The 19677-nt window shown below is 39.8% G+C and overlaps 2 protein-coding genes and 1 long non-coding RNA gene across 3 annotated transcripts; all 3 read right to left on the bottom strand.

Annotated features, from left to right (window-relative positions):
* Positions 1 to 586: 586 nt before the first annotated feature.
* LOC140179011 (uncharacterized) lies at positions 587 to 2842 on the bottom strand. The gene is made up of 4 exons (XR_011872465.1): positions 2667 to 2842; positions 2522 to 2576; positions 2305 to 2433; positions 587 to 862 (listed from the first exon to the last, which is right to left on the bottom strand). It is a non-coding gene; the product is annotated as an uncharacterized lncRNA (long non-coding RNA).
* Positions 2843 to 13583: 10741 nt separating this feature from the next.
* LOC112749183 (LOB domain-containing protein 41-like) lies at positions 13584 to 16673 on the bottom strand. Its single transcript, XM_025797442.1, has 2 exons — positions 16625 to 16673; positions 13584 to 14107 (listed from the first exon to the last, which is right to left on the bottom strand). Exons 1-2 carry the CDS (start codon positions 16671 to 16673, stop codon positions 13584 to 13586), a joined length of 573 nt encoding a protein of 190 aa, XP_025653227.1.
* Positions 16674 to 17827: 1154 nt separating this feature from the next.
* LOC112751127 (LOB domain-containing protein 41) lies at positions 17828 to 19204 on the bottom strand. The gene is made up of 2 exons (XM_025800178.3): positions 18740 to 19204; positions 17828 to 18636 (listed from the first exon to the last, which is right to left on the bottom strand). Exons 1-2 carry the CDS (start codon positions 18927 to 18929, stop codon positions 18113 to 18115), a joined length of 714 nt encoding a protein of 237 aa, XP_025655963.1. The 5' UTR covers positions 18930 to 19204; the 3' UTR covers positions 17828 to 18112.
* Positions 19205 to 19677: the final 473 nt, after the last annotated feature.

The raw sequence follows: 19677 nt of genomic DNA, 5'->3' as shown, positions 1-19677 counted from the left end.
TCCGCAAATCTGCATATCTGCACATCACATATAAATAGCATAGTTTAAGAAAGTAAACCTTAATGTGATATGAATTTTAGTGTGTTATTTTATGAATTTTATGATATTATGTTTTTAATCTTTTATGTTGTACTTTAACTTAGAAGAATTAAACTTAAATCTTGTGTTATTATTTTGTTTTTGTTATTAAAGAGAACTATTATTGATAATATTTTAGGAGTAAATAGGCTTAAACAGATAAAAAATGAAATTTCTGGATATTTTTTTGTAAAAACAGCCAAACAAAATCTTAAAATAATTTTTTTGAATTATGCGGATATATCCGATATCCGATCCGGCCTAAAAAAATGTGTAACACCCTATCACACTAAGCTTTACGCTTAAGCCGTAAAACAGAGGTGGTGTGGTATTACGACCTCTAAAATGGAATGAGTACATATAATAGCAGAAGAATTATAATATGTTAGGAGCCTTGAAGAATAGGGGAAATAAAAATCGCGAAATAAAAGCGCAACGCTCAAGGAACGAGTTAACTTGCGTGCTAAGAAAACCATAACTATCAAACATACGATAACAAAAGTAGGAATAGAGTGCCAAAGATACAAAATAACAAGCTCCTGACTCAGCCTGCGAAGTCAAGACTGGCCGGAGAATATTTACACATATATACATACATATCCAAAACCCAAAAGTACATATACACAATCCTGCCTCTCCATAAACCTCTAAGAGGATCAAAAAGAATAAGTCATGCGGAGAGAAAGCTAAGTACATATATATACATCAAAGCATAACAAAATATCCCAGTAACCACTCCGCTTCAAGAGTCCAGACGCCTAACGAGATGCCTCTCGACCTACATCTGAAAAACAACAACATAGTATGGAATGAGAACCGGAGGTTCTCAGTATGGTAAAGGTGCCACACACATAATATATAAGGTCCTGGGAATGCCAGAGGCAATCCTAGAACGCCGACACTCAGATTATAGAGCTTAAAGTATTACACAGAAGCCATAAAAGGTGGTTTACTAAGGATATTTAGACCTAACTTAACTTAACCTTAAATCTAAATCCCATTTTTGCCATTCCTCCATACCTCCAACTCCATCATGCATTTCACAGACAGATAGACAGATAAAGGCAAACACAAGAAGGTTACAACTACTGCAGGTAACAAATACACATTTAGCATGGCAAATACAGATAAGCACACCCAATTAGAGCACAAGCAAGTAATTCAAGTAATATGCATATGATGCATGCCTGTCCTATGGCTGATGAGGCTCATCTGTCGGTTATCCAGCCAACCCGACAAGTCTGAATTGTACTTAGACTGTCCCCTGACGTGCATCCCCAAGAGTCTATGCATAGTTTTTTCTCAAATAATCAATAATACTCAATGGGGGTAACATTCCCGGGAATTTATATAGTGCCCGGTCACACACTTACGTCGTAGGGTCAACAGAGTATCGAGTTTTCAACCTGGTACACGTGGTGGCAAGCCACGGCACTTAATCCAGGGAATCTCGTATCTCAGATTATTCAAATTCATAAGCCATATAAGTAATTCAATTATAATTCTTCAACATCAACATCATTCTCAATCGCATTTCATTCATTATCATACATCAATCATATTCAATCCTTATCCTTCATTATCACACCTCCCATTCCGTCCATCAATAGTTCCAATTCAAAACATAATTCATTCTTTTCTAAATGAATCAAACTTAAAGCATGCTCATTTTCTTAATAACTCTAAATCAAACCATATAACCTTTGAATCTAAATCTTTTTAAATAATCATATAAACAAAATCTCTAATCTCTAATTTTTATAAAATTTCGGCAGCATCTCCTCTAAAACTCGGACTTTGCCACCCTGTTCGGGTCCAAACCTGCATTCTTTTCAATTCAACATTTCCTTCCTCATTATCATAACAATCTCCACAAAAAATCTACCTCAGATCAACAATTAAACTCATACAATATTCAAATCCAACAACCAAAATTCAACTAAGAGTCATAGTTCACAAATCCTAGGCTTTTAACATAAAATACCTCAAATCAATAATTCATCGAATCATTAATTAATCAACAAGCACCAGACCCACCATGTTCATCAACAATAACATTCAACATCCAAAATTAATAACTAATTATCCAATAAACTTCAACCAATTATATTCATCGACAAATTACTAAATATTAAATATACACCTGCATTCCAACTTATCCTATGGTCATCTAGCCTAAGTTTTCACAGAACATTATATATTAAATGCAAGAAACCTAAACCATACCTTAGCCGATTCCCAAGTATTATTCCAAGACAATTTTCCTAAAAGAACATAGCCCTCAAAACCTCAACTAATCCGCTTCCTCCAAGTTCCAGTATTCACAATTTCAAGCTCCAATTATTTATTCACAACCTAATATACATTCATAACACATATATATCCACTTTAATACTCAAAGCTCAAATTCAATAAAATTAAAATAGAATTATCATATCCTCACCTTACCCAAGCTTCACATAAGCAAGAGTGAACGTTTTTCTCAAGCTAATTGGATTCTAAAACATCAAAGAGTAAAGAAATTCAATATCTCCACTTAATTTTCCAAAATTTGGGAAAAAGGAGGCTGAAGTGAAATAGAAGGTTACCTATGAAATTGTTCCGATAGAAACGTAGAGCTCGACGCGGTGAACGCGTGGCCACAAACGGTACAGCGATCGGAGCTCGGACGGAGAAGTTACGGCAAATTGATTTTACCGTCAACGTATGGTTTCTCTCCTTTCCTCCCCTGGAAAGCTTCCTGCGTCGTTATGAAAGTGGGGAGAAGGAAGAGCCCGTGGCTCTCTTTTTAATTGCTGGTCCGGTTGGGCCCATGGGCCCGGTTTGGGCCCGGTTCAACCGGTTCGGCCCGTTCGGTCTAATCTTAAACTGTTTTTTTCGAAATTAATGTCAAAATTCTTGTTTCGATGAGCTCTATCCTAATTTAATATAATATTCACATTTCTAATCCTCCTTATTAAAAACTAATTTATTAACTAATTATCTACTAATTTAACCGGGGTTTACAAAATGCGGATATCGTTCTAAATACACTTAAAATCTTTCTATATAATAATAATACTATTATTAAAATTACTGAAATATTTAATTGTTAAAATTACTGAAATATTGATGTTCTAAATACACTTAAAATCTTTCTATTATATATTGTTCCGAAGGTTACCTTAAACGTGGCAGCGTCCAATTTGTCGATACCGAGGTTGGGGGTGGTACCTGCAAGAAACTCCGATACTTAAGTTAGTAAGGGACTTTAAGCAAATTTTTAGTAGATTAGAACATAAATTATACCTGAGGGGTGTCAGTATATTTATAGTAGAGTTGATAACTTCTTTGTTAGAGTAGTTTCATCTTTTCTTATGGATAACCGTTCCCTTTATCTTGGGAGTTTGTTGGGATCTAACTTTGTAGTGAAGATAGAGATTGTGGGCGAGATTTGGAGGCAGTTACTTGCTTTCGGGCAGGTAGGGCTGGCCCCTTTTTGTCGGCGTCCGACCTCTTTAAGGAGGTCGGGTATGTTCATGGAGGCCATCTTTTTTGACCAGCCTTTTTGTTTTATTGGCCTGCCTTTGCTAATTGGGTTAGGGAAAGAACAATGCCCCTGCTTGAGTCCTAGGCTTTTTGTAAATCGGGCTCAAACATTTCATGGCTTCTACTTAGACGCCAAGTACCCCATTCTTCCCAGAGGTTGGGCACTCAACGTGTTTGAAAATTCGGACATTGCTTCCCTTTAAATGAGGGGTTAAGTTGGCGTGGCAGTTTCTTACATTATGCGCACGCTTTAAAGGGAAGTTATTAGGCCCATTACCCTTTGTTTCTTATAAAAGCACCGTGGCCTTTCTTCTTCTCCCTTTCTCCATTTTTGGAAAAAGCCTTTTCATTTGCTATCATTGTGAGAAAAGAAAAAGAGGTTCTTTTCTTTGTTCATTTTACTCTGTGGCTTCTTTTCTTAAGCTTTCTGAAATCTTGTCCTTCTTGAAAGAATTCTAGGATCATCCATGTTTTGCTGCTAGACGTGCCCCTTTCCAATTAAAACCCTCCTCAAGGTTGGTGTTTTTCTTTTTCTAATGTTTCTTGCGTTTTCGCCTTTCATGAGATTGACCGAGTGTTTTTCTGAAAAATATGCTTTGTTTGTTGGTTCTTGATGTTTGTTTTGACTGTTATTACGTCACTTTCTTGACAGCGAGTCTTTTGGTTTCTTTTCACCGATTGAGGTTGGCATAAAAAATACTTGAGTGCGTGTGTTGTGTAAAGACTCTCCTTTTGATAGTTGATTGACATCACTCAGTTGATTGACACCCTTCTTTTCCTATTTTGGGGATTTTTGGATTTTTTGAACCTTGTTGATATAACTGCTTTGCTGTTTGTTTGTACTCGTATTGCCCCTGATGGTGTCGCCATTATGCTGTTGTTGGTATATATTTTTGTATTTTGCTTAACTGTGTTGACTAGCTTCGTGTGCTTTTACCCGACCTGTTTGGGACGATGTTCGAGCTTTTTCTAGTAACAACTTCTTTACTTTGCATTTGTAGGGATAGACTTTATGTCTCATTCTACTATTTTTCAGCATGTCGACTAAGGTTCCCTCTGGTCTCTTAACCTGGATAGATACCAATGTCCTATCCTGTGTTTCCGTAGTAGATAGGGAGTATTGTGAAGTCTTTCATATACATCATAAGATTTGTGAGAGTAGAGAGGATGAAAGAAACTGAGTTAATAGTATCCGACCCTGAGGAGAGGGTTTGTTTCCCTCATTTGGATGACTCGGAACGTCCTTTCTTTTATGCCTACGATTGTTTTTTCACTAGGTTAGGCATATCTCTTCCTTTTATCAATTTTGAAACAGACATTCTCTGGTCTTGCACTGCAGCCCTTTTCCCAGCTTCACCCAAACTCTTGGGCCTTTCTGAAAAATTTTGAGCTTCTGTGTCGGGAACTCGACATCCGATCTACTACCCAGCTTTTCTTGTACTTGTTTGTTTTGACCAAACCAGGGACGCTAAAAGGAAAGTCTTCTTGGCTTTCCTTTCGCACCGTCCAACTTAAAAAAAGTATTTTCCATTTTTGATGAATCCTTCCATGATTTTAAAAATCACTTCTTTAAGATCCGAGCAGTGGAGGGTGTCCGACCTTTCTTCTTAGACAAGAAAGACGAACCTTCCTTTCCTCTTTTCTAGCAAGAACATCCTGTAGTAACCAAATGCACTGTAGCTAGCCTAGATGAGGTTGAAAAAGCCTTTGTGAATGTGTTGTAAGAGTGATGGGGCCGAGCTCTTCACTTAGACATAAAGAGATACTTAGGAGACCCCGGTCTGCTCCAGTCCGAGTTAGGTAGTTTTCCCGACCTCTAGCTTTTCATGTTATCTTCGTGTTATATATTTTTTACCATCTTAATGTGAATTTGTATTCTTTTTTCAGAGAGTATGACTTCCAAGACTTCTTCTAGAAGTATTTGCGTAAGGCTCGTAAGACTGTGGTAGCTCGTAGTTTTCAGGAGAAAGGTGTTGAGGGGACCTCTTCTCGATCTTCCCCACAAAAATCAGGTTCTGGTGCTACTGCCCAAAAGAAGGTATCCTGACTCCATCTATTCACCTGATCCCTTCCTACCCAGCTTTGGAGAGCTCGGGTACCCCATCGCCTCAAGGGCCTCCTCCAAAGAAACAGAAAACCTCTAGGGAACCTAGTATCAATGATAAGGACTTTGACGAGTTTGCTTGGAGCGAAAGGAATATCCTGTCCGTCAGCCAGATAGCCATGGACGACGTGACTATTCAGAATCACCTCAGTCATATGGCGCGTAATTGTATCCGTATGGCTGGGATGAGTACTGCCCGGGCTAAGGGGCTAAAAAAGACTCCGATTTGTGCCACCCAATATTTTTTTTTATTTTGCCCGAGCCGAGGTGGAGAGAGTCGATGGCTTGAAGGCGGAATTGGAAGAGGAAAACGTCAAGCTGAGGTCGGACCTACGGAGAGCTTATTGACCTCAGGGAGGAGTTGAGAACAGCTCGAGAGGAGTACGCCGCCTTATAGGAGAATGTGGTGGAGGAAATGGACGTGCTATATGAGAATCTAAAAGCTCAAGTCCAAGTCGTTGCCCCGACCTAGACCTCTCACCTCTGGGTCAGGACAACATTGTTGTCAATGGAAAAATTGTACCGGCCTCTAATGAGGATGAGGGGCCTCCTCTTGATCCAAAGGTTTCCGTTCCCCATGTCGCGCAGACTTTTACATCGTCCGAGGTCCAACCCAAGGTCGTCGTTGTGGAGGCCTCCCCTACCGGCATCCCAGTAGTGCCAGTTTCTGTACTCCCTTCTCCTCCTTCTGTTAAAAGAAAAGACATCACAATTGGCAAGGATCTCAGCCCGCTTTTTGGCGAAAAATCCTAGTTTGTTTATGCTCTGAATTTTTTGAGAGGATCCAGCTTGTGGATCTTACAACATCTTTTAATTTTTTGTAATAGTTGATAGCTTCTCGAACACTTTACTTTTGTTTTAGTTGTTTTCACAACTTTTTATAGTATTTCAAGTTATTTTCCTTGTATCTCAAAGAACCCTTCTACTTTTGGAATAGTGCTAGGTTTTTGTAGTTGAATATAGTTTGCCTGATTTTTAAATTTTGGCAACTTCGTTAAATTATGAGTTTCCTTTCCTAGTTTCGACTTTGAGTAGTCGGCCTTTATCAAGTTACTTTTACAACTTGTTTTTTATCCGATTTCATTGAGGTCGCTTTGTACGAGTTGTTTACATAACTTCTTACATTAACTTGTAACTCATCGCTTCATCTTGCCGACCATTTTTAGGTCGGGCAATGATTTTCATGGTTTGTTGAGCTTAAATTAATGTGTTCTAAATAGAAAAATTTTGGAAAGAGAAATAGAAAATTTTTTTTATTAGTAATTAATAAATTCCTTTACAAATCTACGTACTAAGGGCTTGGGTACCCTTAGCCCTCTTGTTGGTGCCTCATTAAAAAACCCTCAATGTCGGGAAAAAGAGTGCACCAAGGCACAACGTTTCTTACTTAGTTGTAGGACTTTCTGAGGTTACATGCGTGCAAAGACCTCGGGAGCTCCTGTCCTTGGAGGTCGGACACTTTGTAGTAACATTTTCCTAAGACCTCAACTATTTTGTAAGGTACCTTCCAATTAGCAACCATTTTTTCTTCTCCTGATTTCTGTACTCCGATGTCATTTCGGATCAGAATGAGGTCGTTGGTGGCGAAGCTCCTCTTGATCACCTTTTGGTTGTATCTTAGAGTCGTCCTTTGTTTTAAGGCTTCCTCCATAATCCGAGCTCTTTCTCATACTTCGGGGAGAAGATGGAGTTCTTCTTTCTGCGCCTGGACGTTAGCTCTTTCATTGTAGAATATGACCCTAGGTGATTCTTCAGCTACCTCTATGGGGATCATGGCCTCCATCCCGTAAACAAGTCGAAAAGGTGACTCCCCTGTTGTAGAATGTGGGGTGGTCCGATATTCCCATAAGACTTGAGGGAGCTCGTCAGCCCAATCCCCTTTTGTGTCTTGTAGTCGACGTTTTAACCCGGCCAGTATGACTTTGTTGGCAGCTTCAGCCCATCCATTGGCTTGGGGGTGTTCCACCGATGTAAACTGGTGTTTTATTTTAAGGTCAGCCACCAAGTTCCTGAAGGTTGAGTCAGTAAATTGAGTCCTATTATCCGTGGTGATGGAGTGAGGAATTCCAAACCTTGTGATAATGTTTTTGTACAAGAATTTTCGACTTCTCTGGGCGATGATCATTGCTAAGGGTTCTGCCTCGATCCATTTAGTGAAGTTGGCAATCCCTACTATGACTTGTCCTGGTGCTTATGGAAATGGTTCGAGTAGGTCAAGACCCCATTTTGCAAATGGCCATGGTGAGGTAACACTGATGAGCTCCTCGGGTGGCGCAATGTGGAAGTTGGCATGTTTCTGATAAGGTGGGCACTTTTTAACGAACTCAGCCGCTTCCCTTTGTAAGGTTAGCCAGAAGAAGATGGCTCGGATCACCTTTTTAGCTAGTGACTGAGCTCCTAGGTGATTTCCACATATGCCACTGTGTACGTCCTCTAAGACTTCCTTTGTATTGGAGGTCGGAATGCATTTCAAGAGGAGTGTTGATATGCCTCTTTTGTATAAGACATTGTGGACCAGTGTATAATTTTGTGCCTCTTTTACGAGCCTTATAGCTTCCTTTTCATCCTTGGGGAGGACATTGAATTTGAGGTAGTTGATAAACCACTATTTTATGGTTTATCTTGTGCTCAATTGAGTGGTTTTATCAAGCCTTTGCACACTTATTCATACTATTTGCATGATTTTACAATTCTTTCCTAGTTTTGTTCTATGGTTGAAAACTTGCTTCCTAAGCCTTTAAATTGTGTATTTTAATTCCCCTTTATACCATTCTATGTCGTGATCTGTGTGTTTGTGTTAAGTGTTTTCAGGCTTTATAGGGCAGGAATGGCTTAGAGGATGGAAAGGAAGCTTGCAAAAATGGAAGGAGCACAAGAAATAAAGGAGATAACCAGCGAGGAGCGACGCGCACGCATGGCTCACGCGTGTGCGTGAATTGGAGTTCGCACGGGGACGCGTGCGCGTGCCTGACGCGTACGCGTGACATGTGCTACCTGCAGGAATCACAGAAAACGCTGGGGCGATTTTGGGCTGAGTTTGGACCCAGTTTTTGGCCCAGAAACACGGACTAGAGCCAGGGAACAAGCAGAGACTCAACACACATTCTCATTAGGATAGTTTTTAGTTTTTAGATTGGAATCTTAGAGAGAAATCACTCTTCCTCTAGGTTTTCTTCACATTCATAGATTTCTAGTTTTTATGCTTTTGATGCTTTTGCTTTGGATATTGAGAAGAGTCACTACCTTCGTTGAAGTTTCCATTATTTTAGTTTGTTTTCTTATTCCTTTACTCTTTGATTACCTATTAACCCTATTCAGATAAGTATGTTTATGATTTTGGGATTTATTAATGCAAAGAACTATTTTTACCTTTAAATCAATTTTCAGTTATTAATTTACTTAATTTATCATGTCTTCTTCTTATTCCCTTTACATGCTTGTGAACGTTGTATTCATGTCAATGGAGTAGACTCCTAACTTGACTTTGGAGGTTGATTAAAAGGAGACCCTTGAGTTGAAATACTCAAGTGTCAATTTCAATTGAAAGTTGTTAGCTAACTCTCTAGTCACTAACGCTAATCCTTCCAATAGAAGAGGATTAGGACTTGTGAATAAGAGTTAGCTCAATTACTTGACTTTCCTTTATTTAGTAAGGGTTAACTAAGTGAAAACAATAACCTCTTGCTATTACACTTGGGAGAATCCAACAAGGATAGAACTTCCAATTAATTTTTCCCCGGTCAAGGTTTTTATTCTGATTATATAAATTCTCTTGCCAATTTTCATTGCCTTAATTTACAATCATTTAATTTTCTGTTCTCAAACTCTTAAACTTTCTCGAAAAACTCCTGACTAATAAAGTAGCACTCTTTTGTCAACTCGTTGGGAGACAACCTGGGATTCTTACTCCCAGTATTTTTATTCTAATTTTCTGACAACCCTTCTAAATTGATAAACGGATTTTTGTTGGTTAAGAACTGTACTTGCAACGCTGTTCTTATTATAAATTCTTAATTGACTAATTTCTGCCTTCATCAATTTTTGGCGCCGTTGTTGGGGAGTTGCAATAGCGTGCTAAATTATTAGTTGGTGTAAATATTTTTAATTTTATATTTTTGCATATTTTATTTTATTTTATTACCATGAGCTGTATGTTTCTTTCATTGAATGACGTGTTCACTGCTTGATCCGAGCTTAGCCGCGTTTGATCCTGAAATTGAAAGAACTATTTCACGTATTAGGCGAGCTCGGCGTCGGTTAGCCTCTGAGGGTGGTGAAGTGGTTACTACCAATTCACCAGTCTCATCTGAAGGCGAATCTGAAGTGCCATCTGAGGAAGAAACAAGCTCCTTTACTACTGATTCTATTGATTTACGTGTAGGTAATATGGCGGAGTCCAGAATGATTACACTCTAGGAAGCAAGAGCTCTAGACTTTACACTGCAACCGTATCAAGCGCGTCACCCAAATATGGCTGCAAATTTTGAACTGAAGACTGCGCTAATCAACTTACTGCCCAAGTTTCATGGCTTACCTGCTCAAGAGCCCTTAAAGTACCTCAGAGATTTTCAGACAGCCTGCTCCACTACTAGGCGTCATGGTGCAGATGAAACTACTATTTGGCTATATGCCTTTCCGTTTTCTCTTGAGGAAAAGGCAAGGGAGTGGTTCTACACTCAACCTGAAGCAGTTGTTACTAACTGGGATCTGCTCAGAAGGGAATTCCTGGAAAAATATGTTCCAGCTGAAGTTACAGATAGACTGAGGAAAGAAATTTCCTGCATCATCCAAGGCGTGTCAGAGACCCTTTATGAATATTGGGAACGCTTTAGGAATCTCTTAGACTCTTGCCCCCACCACAAGATTGACCAGTTGGTACACAAGGCATGAAGCCTCAGGATAAGACTACACTAGATGCTGCAAGTAATGGTTCTCTGAAGAAGTACAAGACGGCGACAGAAGCGTGGCAACTGATCACCGATCTGGCTGAGTCTACCCGGAATGTCAGGCACAGGAACAACCATCCCAAGGCTATTGCGGAGGTTTCCTCTAGTAGTGAGACTGCTGCTCTCACACAGACTCTGGGAGAGATGACCAACATACTGAAGCAGTTACAGCTGAATCAACAACAACCTCAGCCTTCCCCACAACAACAATGTCAACAGTTAGTCCCTCAGAGAGTATGCGGAATATGCACCTGCTACACTCGTTACACTGATGAGTGTCTGCAACTCCAACAACAAGAAGAAAACACATTGGCAGCTACTCACAATTTCTATGACCACCCAAATCAAGGATACTATCAACAAGGCGGCAATTATAACCAAGGTGGGAACTACAATCAAGGTTGGCAAGATAACTCCAACCAAGGTTGGAGAGACAATTCCAACCAAGGATGAAGGGACATCTACTAGAGAGACTCTAAAAGGAGTATAATTGTGGTACTTTTGAGGCTTCTCTGTATCTTACTTTTCCTTCTTTTTGGACTGTTTTTCCTTTTCCCGGGATTGGTAGGGTGGGCTTGGCTGTGGGAAAGGTTCCCTAAGTCGGAAAATTTTCTCCATGTTGATGTATTTCTCTGCCCTTTCTTGAACTTCATTTAGAGAAGTTGGGTATCTCTTAGATATGGACTGGGAGAACGGTCTCTCCCTGAGGCCATTGACTAGTCTCATGATTACTGCTTCAGTGGACAGGCTTTGGATTTCCAAGCACACCTTATTGAACCATTTTCATGTAATCTCGAACAATTTTTCCGACCTCTTGTTTGTCTCCTAGCAAGCTCTGGACTGTGTTTTGTCTTATATTTTTTAATGGAGAATCTGGTCAGAAACTTCTTTGCCAGATCGTCGAAGCAGGTTACCGACTTGAGGGGTAAGTTATCAAACCATTTCATGGCCGCTTTAGTCAGAGTGGTTGGGAAGGCTTTGCAACGGGTGGCGTCAGAGGCGTCAGCTAGGTACATCCGACTTTTAAAATTGCTGAGGTGGTGTCTTGGGTCGGTCGTCCCATCATAGAGATCCATGTCGGGTGTTTTAAAGTTATTGGGAACTTTGACCTACATGATCTCTTCTATGAATGGGTCTTCTCTGTCTAGAGGACTTTCTTCCTGATCTGTTCGGATATTTCGATTGCGAAGGTTGGCTTCTAGCTCCAAGAGATTTTTTTTCTAGCTCTCTTCGTCGCCTTACCTCTCTCTGCAGTTTCCGCTCTACTTCCCGTTGTCGTTCAGTCTCGTACTCGAGTTGTTCTAGCTGTTCTCGCTGGCCACAGACTAAACCTAGTATCTCTGCTGTCTAAAGGGGCTCTTCCTCCTTGGGGTGACGGATTTCTGAATGAATCCGTCTTGGCTGGGGATTCCCCGAGGGTCCTTCCCCGTGGGGATCATGAGTTTGGTGTGGCGGAGGTGGTACAAGGGCGTTGCCCTCTGGTTGGGGCTCGCCTTCAGATTCAGATGCCGTACGGCCGTCTTCATATTGGTTGTTCGCCATCGTTAAGGGATGAACTCCAGGTCCCTGGCAATGGCGTCAATATTTCGAGGGTTACCTGAAACATTGATTTGAGCCTGAACATGAGGTCCAGGTCCCTTTGAGTGGCAGCGTCTGACTTGTTGATGCCGAGGTGCCGCCTGTCTGAGTTTCTCGTGAGGAGGTTTCGGGTGGTACCTACAAGAGACTCTGATACTTAAGTTAGCAAGGGTTTTAGGCAGATTTTTAGTAGATTAAAACGTAAATTATACCTGACGAGTGTCAGTGTATTTATAGTAGAGTTGATAACCACCTTTGTTGGAATAGTTCCATCTTTTCTGATGGATAATCGCTCCCTTTATCTTGTGAGTTTGTTAAGGTCTATTTTTTTTAGTGAAGATAGAGATTATAGGCAAGATTTAGGAGGCAGATACTTGCTTTCGGGTAGGTAGGTTAACTCCCTTTTGTCGGCATCCAACCTCTTTAAAGAGATCGGGTATATTCGTGGATGCCACATTTATTGACGGACCTTTTTATTTTATTAGGCTTAGCTTTGCTAATTGGGTCAAGCTATGAGCATATATATTATATATTATGGATTAAATATACGTTAAGTATATTAGATACTAAAAAAATTCACATATCAATAACTTAGTATGTATAGATTATAATGCGTATTGCAATATATTAGTAGCAACTAACAAGTAGTGTTTTTTAAAAAAATAAATAGAAGAGTATAAATAATTAATTCTATGATAAATGGTTACATTCATGTTGGCCAGTTAGAAAAAGCTCAAAATTTGTTTCACAGATCATCCATCAAAAACACAATTGCATGCACATTCATGAACTTCAATGATTTATAGGTGTCTTGAAAATGAGTTGATTCCGGAAGCCATCAACTTGTTTGCTGAAATGATGGCTCAAGGAGTCAAGGGCATTTGATTCGCCACTTCAAGTCTATATTCCATGATTTCTGGTTGAATGTTTAGTCATGATAATTGTTTATAGATTCAATATTATTGCAAAACCCAAAATGTTCCTTAATCTCATTGTCTCCTTACCGTTGCTTACTGAAAACACATATTTGCAACAATATGATCATATGAACCAATTTTTGAATTGCTAAAAGAGAAAATTTAATTCTATAAATTCTCTTCACAATGTACACATCTGAAAGACCCCAAGTTTGTCGCAAGTGAATTGGGGTGAACAAAAAACATATATCACCACCAACCTAAGCTCATAGTATATCATATATCATATATTAATATATTTACCACTAAAATCTAATTAAATATTTTATAACTGCAGCTAAAACTACTTAAACTAGTATGTCTCTTGTCTTGTACGATAAACAGAAATTGAACTGGCCAAAGAAATCAACCCCCTCCCTATACGTGTCAATATCAAAGCCACTGACACCCCAAAGTCAGCTCCAGCTCAAGCTCCCCGTCATCGGCTCGAGCCAGATTGACACTCTCAATTGAGCCGCTATCAGCTTCTGCGCCGCCACCAACAACAACACTTACGTGCTCACTCAGACCAGACCCTGAGTCAGGGCTCGCCGAGTCATCTAACTCATTCACTACGCAAGCCTCCACCACCAACTCAGCTACACCCTGATCCAGCTTAACCTCCGGCTCCGGCTTCGACTTCTCAGCGCGCCTCTTGAACTGGCTCTTCCGGGGCTTAAGGACATGATCGGAGCTGCAAGATTTCCCCCTCTTCACCACGTGGCGAATATCAGACGGGTTTAGCAGCTGGTCACCGCCATCTGAAGCATCCTGTTGCCTAATCGGCGTGCCGCTAAGAACGGCTTCAACAGCTGCTTCGCACAAGTGCCAGCTTTCAGTCGATAGCAACCCGGTCGAACCGAAAACCGGGTTCACTATCCGGCCGCAAGCTTTGTATAGCAAAGATTTAAAAATAGCTGAAAAAAAAAAAGAATATTAGAAACAAAAGCCGAGAAGAATTCCATCATTTTCTTGCATTTTCTCAGGAAAATGCAAGACAATGATCAACTTCATTCAACCTCAATCTCAATATTCAACATCATTTTATCAACATCAACATCACAATTCATCAAAATAAACAAAATCATCAAGTCATTATACATCATCATTCCACAAGTTCAACAACCAATACAATCCAAACCTATCCTATAGGTCACTAGCCTAAGTGTCCAGAAATATTATATATTACATAAAGAAAACCAAAACCATACCTTAGCCGATTCCCAATATGCACTAAATTACCAAATTGAGTCCAACTCAAGCCTCCAATCACCAACAATCAATCCAAAGGTCCAAATAAGTGCCAACAATAACAACATCAAGCTATATACACATAATTCATAATCAATCAACCTAGGATTCATCTTAATCACAATTTCACAAGGGTTCAAGATACTCTTACCTTGTCCAACAGTTTTGGAAGCAAAACCCAATAGATTCCTCAAGTTAGATTAGTCCTAAACACAACAAAATATCAAAACTTCAAAAATCCCAAACACTAGATTTTTTAATTTTTGAAGGAAAGGCTGAGAAGGGATTCATAATTTCCTTACCAGTTTCTTGGGTGAGTTTTGTAGAGCTCTTCGTGGTGATTGCGTGGCCGCAAAAGGTGCGGCGATTGGAGCTCCGTAGCTCAAGTTATGAGCTTGGGAAGTTTGAGGTGAATAGTGAAAATGAAACCCTCACTCTCTTCTCACTTGCAGCTGTGTTGTTGTGTTTGTGAGGATGGAGTGGCTGAATGGGGGGTTCATTAATTGGGTTATATGTATTGAGCTTGGGCCGAACTTAGGCCCAGTCCAATCCGTTAGCGTTTTTGGCCCGTTTGGCTCAACTTTGGGTCAAACCTTCAAAATTAGTATCTGATTTTTAATTCTAAATATTTTTCTAAGGTTTTCTACTATTTTTATTATTCTTACACAATACCGGACAGATTTAAGCCGGTACTGCCGGTTAATTTACCGGTACGCGTTTTTACTCAATTTTTCGAAGAAAATTACATTTTCCAACTCAGAAAAATCTACAGAGTCCAAATATCATATTTATATTTTCTAATTAATATTATAAAATTTTGAACATATTCTGGGCAATTAAATTGTTATTATTTTACGTTAATAAATTGGCTAATTAATTCGTAGTTCTTACATGAGGCGGATGTTCTTATCGTCTTTCCTCTTCCTCCCTCCTTCTCTTCCTTAGATAGTCCGATCTGTCAGTCAGGTATCTGTCTAATTGGCCTTCTCTGACCAGCTTTTCAATGACATTCTTCAAGTTGTAACATTCGTTAGTGGAATGTCCGTAGAGCCTATGGTACTCACAGTATTCTGTCCGACTTTCCGCCTTTTTATGTTTAATTTGACGAGGAGGCGGGAGCTTCTTCGTATGGCATATCTCTCTGTAGACATTTACTAGAGAGACTTTAAGAGGAGTATAATTGTGGTACTTTTGAGACTTCTCTATATTTTGCTCTTCTTTCTTTTTGGGCTCTTTTTCCTTTTCCCAGGATTGGTAGGGCAGGCTTGGCTGTGGGAAAGGTTCCCTAAGTCGAGAATTTTTCTCCATGTTGATGTATTTCTCTGCCCTTTCTTAAACTTTATTTAGAGAAGTTGGGTGTCTCTTAGATATGGACTGGGAGAACGGTCTCTCCTTGAGGCCATTGACTAGTCTCATGATTACGGCTTCAGTGGTCAAGCTTTGGATTTCCAAGCACGCCTTATTGAACTTTTTTTATGTAATCTCGGAGGGTTTTTCCAACCTGTTGTTTGACTCCTAGCAAGCTCGGGACGTGTTTTGTCTTGTCTTTTTGAATGGAGAATCTGGTCAGAAACTTGTTTGCCAGGTCGTCGAAGCAGGTTACCGACTTGAGGGGTAAGTTATCAAACCATTTCATGGCCGCTTTGGTCAGAGTGGTTGGGAAGGCTTTGCAGCGGGTGGCGTCAGAGGCGTCAGCTAGGTACATCCGACTTTTAAAATTACTGAGGTGGTGTCTTGGGTCGGTCGTCCCGTCATAGAGATCCATGTCAGGTGTTTTAAAGTTCTTGGGAACTTTGGCCCGTATGATCTTTTCTATGAATGGATCTTCTCCGTCTAGAGGACTTTCTTCCTGATCTGTTCGGTTATTTCGATTGAGAAGGTCGGCTTCTAGCTTCAAGAGTTTTTTCTTCTAGCTCTCTTCATCACCTTACCTCTCTCCATAGTTCCCGCATTGCTTCCCGTTGTCGTTAAGTCTCGTATTCGAGTTGTTCTAGCTATTCTGGCTGGCCACAGACTAGACCTAGTATATTTGCTGTCTAAGGGGGTTCTTCCTCCTCAGGGTGACGGATTTCTGAATGAATCCGTCTTGGCTGGGGATTTCCCGAGGGTCCTTCCCCGTGGGGATCATGAGTTTGGTGTGGCGGAGGTAGCACAAGGGTGTTGCCCTCTGGTTGGGGGCTCGCCTTCAGATTCAGATGCCATACGGCCGTCTTCATATTGGTCGTCCGCCATCATTAAGGGATGAACTTCAGGTCTCCGACAATGGCGTCAATGTTCCGAGAGTTACCTGAAACGTTGGTTTGGACCTGAACGTGAGGTCTAGGTCCCTTTGAGTAGCAGCATCTGACTTGTCGATACTGAGGTGCCGCCTGTCCCAGTTTCTCGTGAGGAGGTTAGGGGTGGTACCTACAAGAGACTCTGATGTTTAAGTTAGCAAGGGCTTTAGACAGGTTTTTAGTATATTAGAACGTAAATTATACCTGAGGGATGTCAGTGTATTTATAGTAAAGTTGATAACCATCTTTATTGGAATAGTTCCGTCTTTTCTGATGGATAACCGTTCCCTTCATCTTGAAAGTTTGTTGGGATCCATTTTTTTAGTGAAGATAAAGATTATAGGCGAGATTTAGGAGGCAGTTACTTACTTTCGGGTAGGTAGAGCTGACTTCCTTTTGTCGGTGTCCAACCTCTTTAAAGAGACCGAGTATGTTCGTGGATGCCACCTTTATTGACGAAACTTTTTGTTTTATTAGGTCTGACTTTGCTAATTGGATCAGGCTATATGAACATATATAACATATATTATGGATTAAATATACGTTAAGTATATTAGATACTAAAAAAATTCACATATCAATAACCTACTATGTATGGATTATAATGCATATTGTAATATATTAGTAGCAACTAACAAGTAATGTTCTTTAAAAAAATAAATAGAAGAGTATAAATAATTAATTCTATGATAAATGGTTACATTCATGCTGGCCAGTTAGAAAAAGCTCAAAATTTGTTTCACAGATCATCCATCAAAAACACAATTGCATGCACATTCATGATTGCTGGCTATCTTAGTGCTGGGCAAGTATTAAAGGCATGTAACCTCTTTAATAACATGCTTGACAAGGATTCCCTTACATGAACTTCAATGATTTATAGGTGTCTTGAAAATGAGTTGATTCCGGAAGCCATCAACTTGTTTGCTGAAATGATGGCTCAAGGAGTCAAGGGCATTTGATTCGCCACTTCAAGTCTATATTCCATGATTTCTGGTTGAATGTTTAGTCATGATAATTGTTTATAGATTCAATATTGCAAAACCCAAAATGTTCCGTTGCTTACTGAAAACACATACATATTTGCAACAATATGATCATATGAACCAATTTTTGAATTGCTAAAAGAGAAAATTTAATTCTATAAATTCTCTTCACAATGTACACATCTGAAAGACCCCAAGTTTGTCGCAAGTGAATTGGGGTGAACAAAAAACATATATCACCACCAACCTAAGCTCATAGTATATCATATATCATATATTAATATATTTACCACTAAAATCTAATTAAATATTTTATAACTGCGGCTAAAACTAGTATGTCTCTTCTCTTGTACGACAAACAGAAATTGAACTGGCCAAAGAAATCAACCCCTCCCTATACGTGTCAATATCAAAGCCACTGACACCCCAAAGTCAGCTCCAGCTCAAGCTCCCCATCATCGGCTCGAGCCGGATTGACACTCTCAATTGAGCCGCTATCAGCTTCTGCACCGCCGCCAACAACAACACTTACGTGCTCACTCAGCCCAGACCCTGAGTCAGGGCTCGCCGAGTCATCTAACTCATTCACTACGCAAGCCTCCACCACCAACTCGGCTACACCCTGATCCAGCTTAACCTCCGGCTCCGGCTTCGACTTCTCAGCGCGCCTCTTGAACTGGCTCTTCCGGGGCTTAAGGACATTATCGGAGCTGCAAGATTTCCCCCTCTTCACCACGTGGCGAATATCAGACGGGTTTAGCAGCTGGTCACCGCCATCTGAAGCATCCTGTTGTCTAATCGGCGCGCCGCTAAGAACGGCTTCAACAGCTGCTTCGCACAAGTGCCAGCTCCCAGTCGATAGCAACCCGGTCGAACCGAAAACCGGGTTCACTATCCGGCCGCAAGCTTCGTATAGCAAAGATTTAAAAATAGCTGGGAAAAAAAAGAATATTAGAAACAAAAGCCAAGAAGAATTCCATCATTTTCTTGCATTTTCTCAGGAAAATGGAAAAAGTTTTGAAATTTTATTTTTTACCTGGGCGGATCTTGGGATCGCCGGCGGTGAGGAGGTTGAGGAGGCCAGCGCGGCCGTAGAACTTGGCGAGGAAGAGGGTGGCGTTGGACTGTGATTCCGGCGATTTGATCCAATGGAGGCAGGGTTTAATGGGGCATTCAAGGTTGCAACCCTTGCGAAGGACACGACAACCGTTGCAGCTTAATCGCATGGTGTATGTGTTTGAGAAGAGAGAAAATTGTAGGAGAGAGAAGATAGAGGGTTGAGAGCGTGGGGGTTTTATAGTGAGAGGGGGGCGTGTGGATTTGGAAGAGAGAAGAGTGGGAAAAGAGGGCGCAGTTGGTTTTGGTGGTGGAATGATGCTTCTTCACTTTGCTTGCTTCCAAGAAAATGGTAGTTTTTTGATTCGGTGATTGGATTTGCTGTTGCTACATCCCTGGTTTTTGGGGTTGGGTCCTACTCTTATCAATTTTTTAATCAAAACTGATGTCATGCCCTCACGCTATGCTTCCTTAAATACAATGAACTTTGGATTTTTATTTTATTAAAATTAAGAGTGAGACTGAAATTTAAAATTTTTAAGTGAAGATAAAAATTTATGTTATTTGAATTATAATTTTATAGTTTATTTTATTTTATTTTCAACCTTTCCGTTATCTTAACATAAACATATAATATATTTATCGTTTTGATTAATTTATGTGTTATTAACTTACTATTACACAGTTACTTTATATAGATATAGATTAATATGCATTAGTATTGTGTAACATTTTACATTACTGTGTAATTATGAAAACAGATATTGCTATTTCTTAATTTTTTATATCATTTTTCAGTTAACGTTATATGTTTTTTTAAATTTATTTTCAATAAAAATATTTATAATCATCATGAAAATAAAATAATAATGATCAAAGTAATCTAAAAAATATATGCAATTTTGTTTATTTATATAA

The sequence above is a fragment of the Arachis hypogaea genome, chromosome 15 (assembly GCF_003086295.3).
Source record: "Arachis hypogaea cultivar Tifrunner chromosome 15, arahy.Tifrunner.gnm2.J5K5, whole genome shotgun sequence".
Classification (NCBI taxonomy): Eukaryota; Viridiplantae; Streptophyta; class Magnoliopsida; order Fabales; family Fabaceae; genus Arachis; species Arachis hypogaea.
This window is presented reverse-complemented; position numbering and strand designations above follow the sequence as displayed.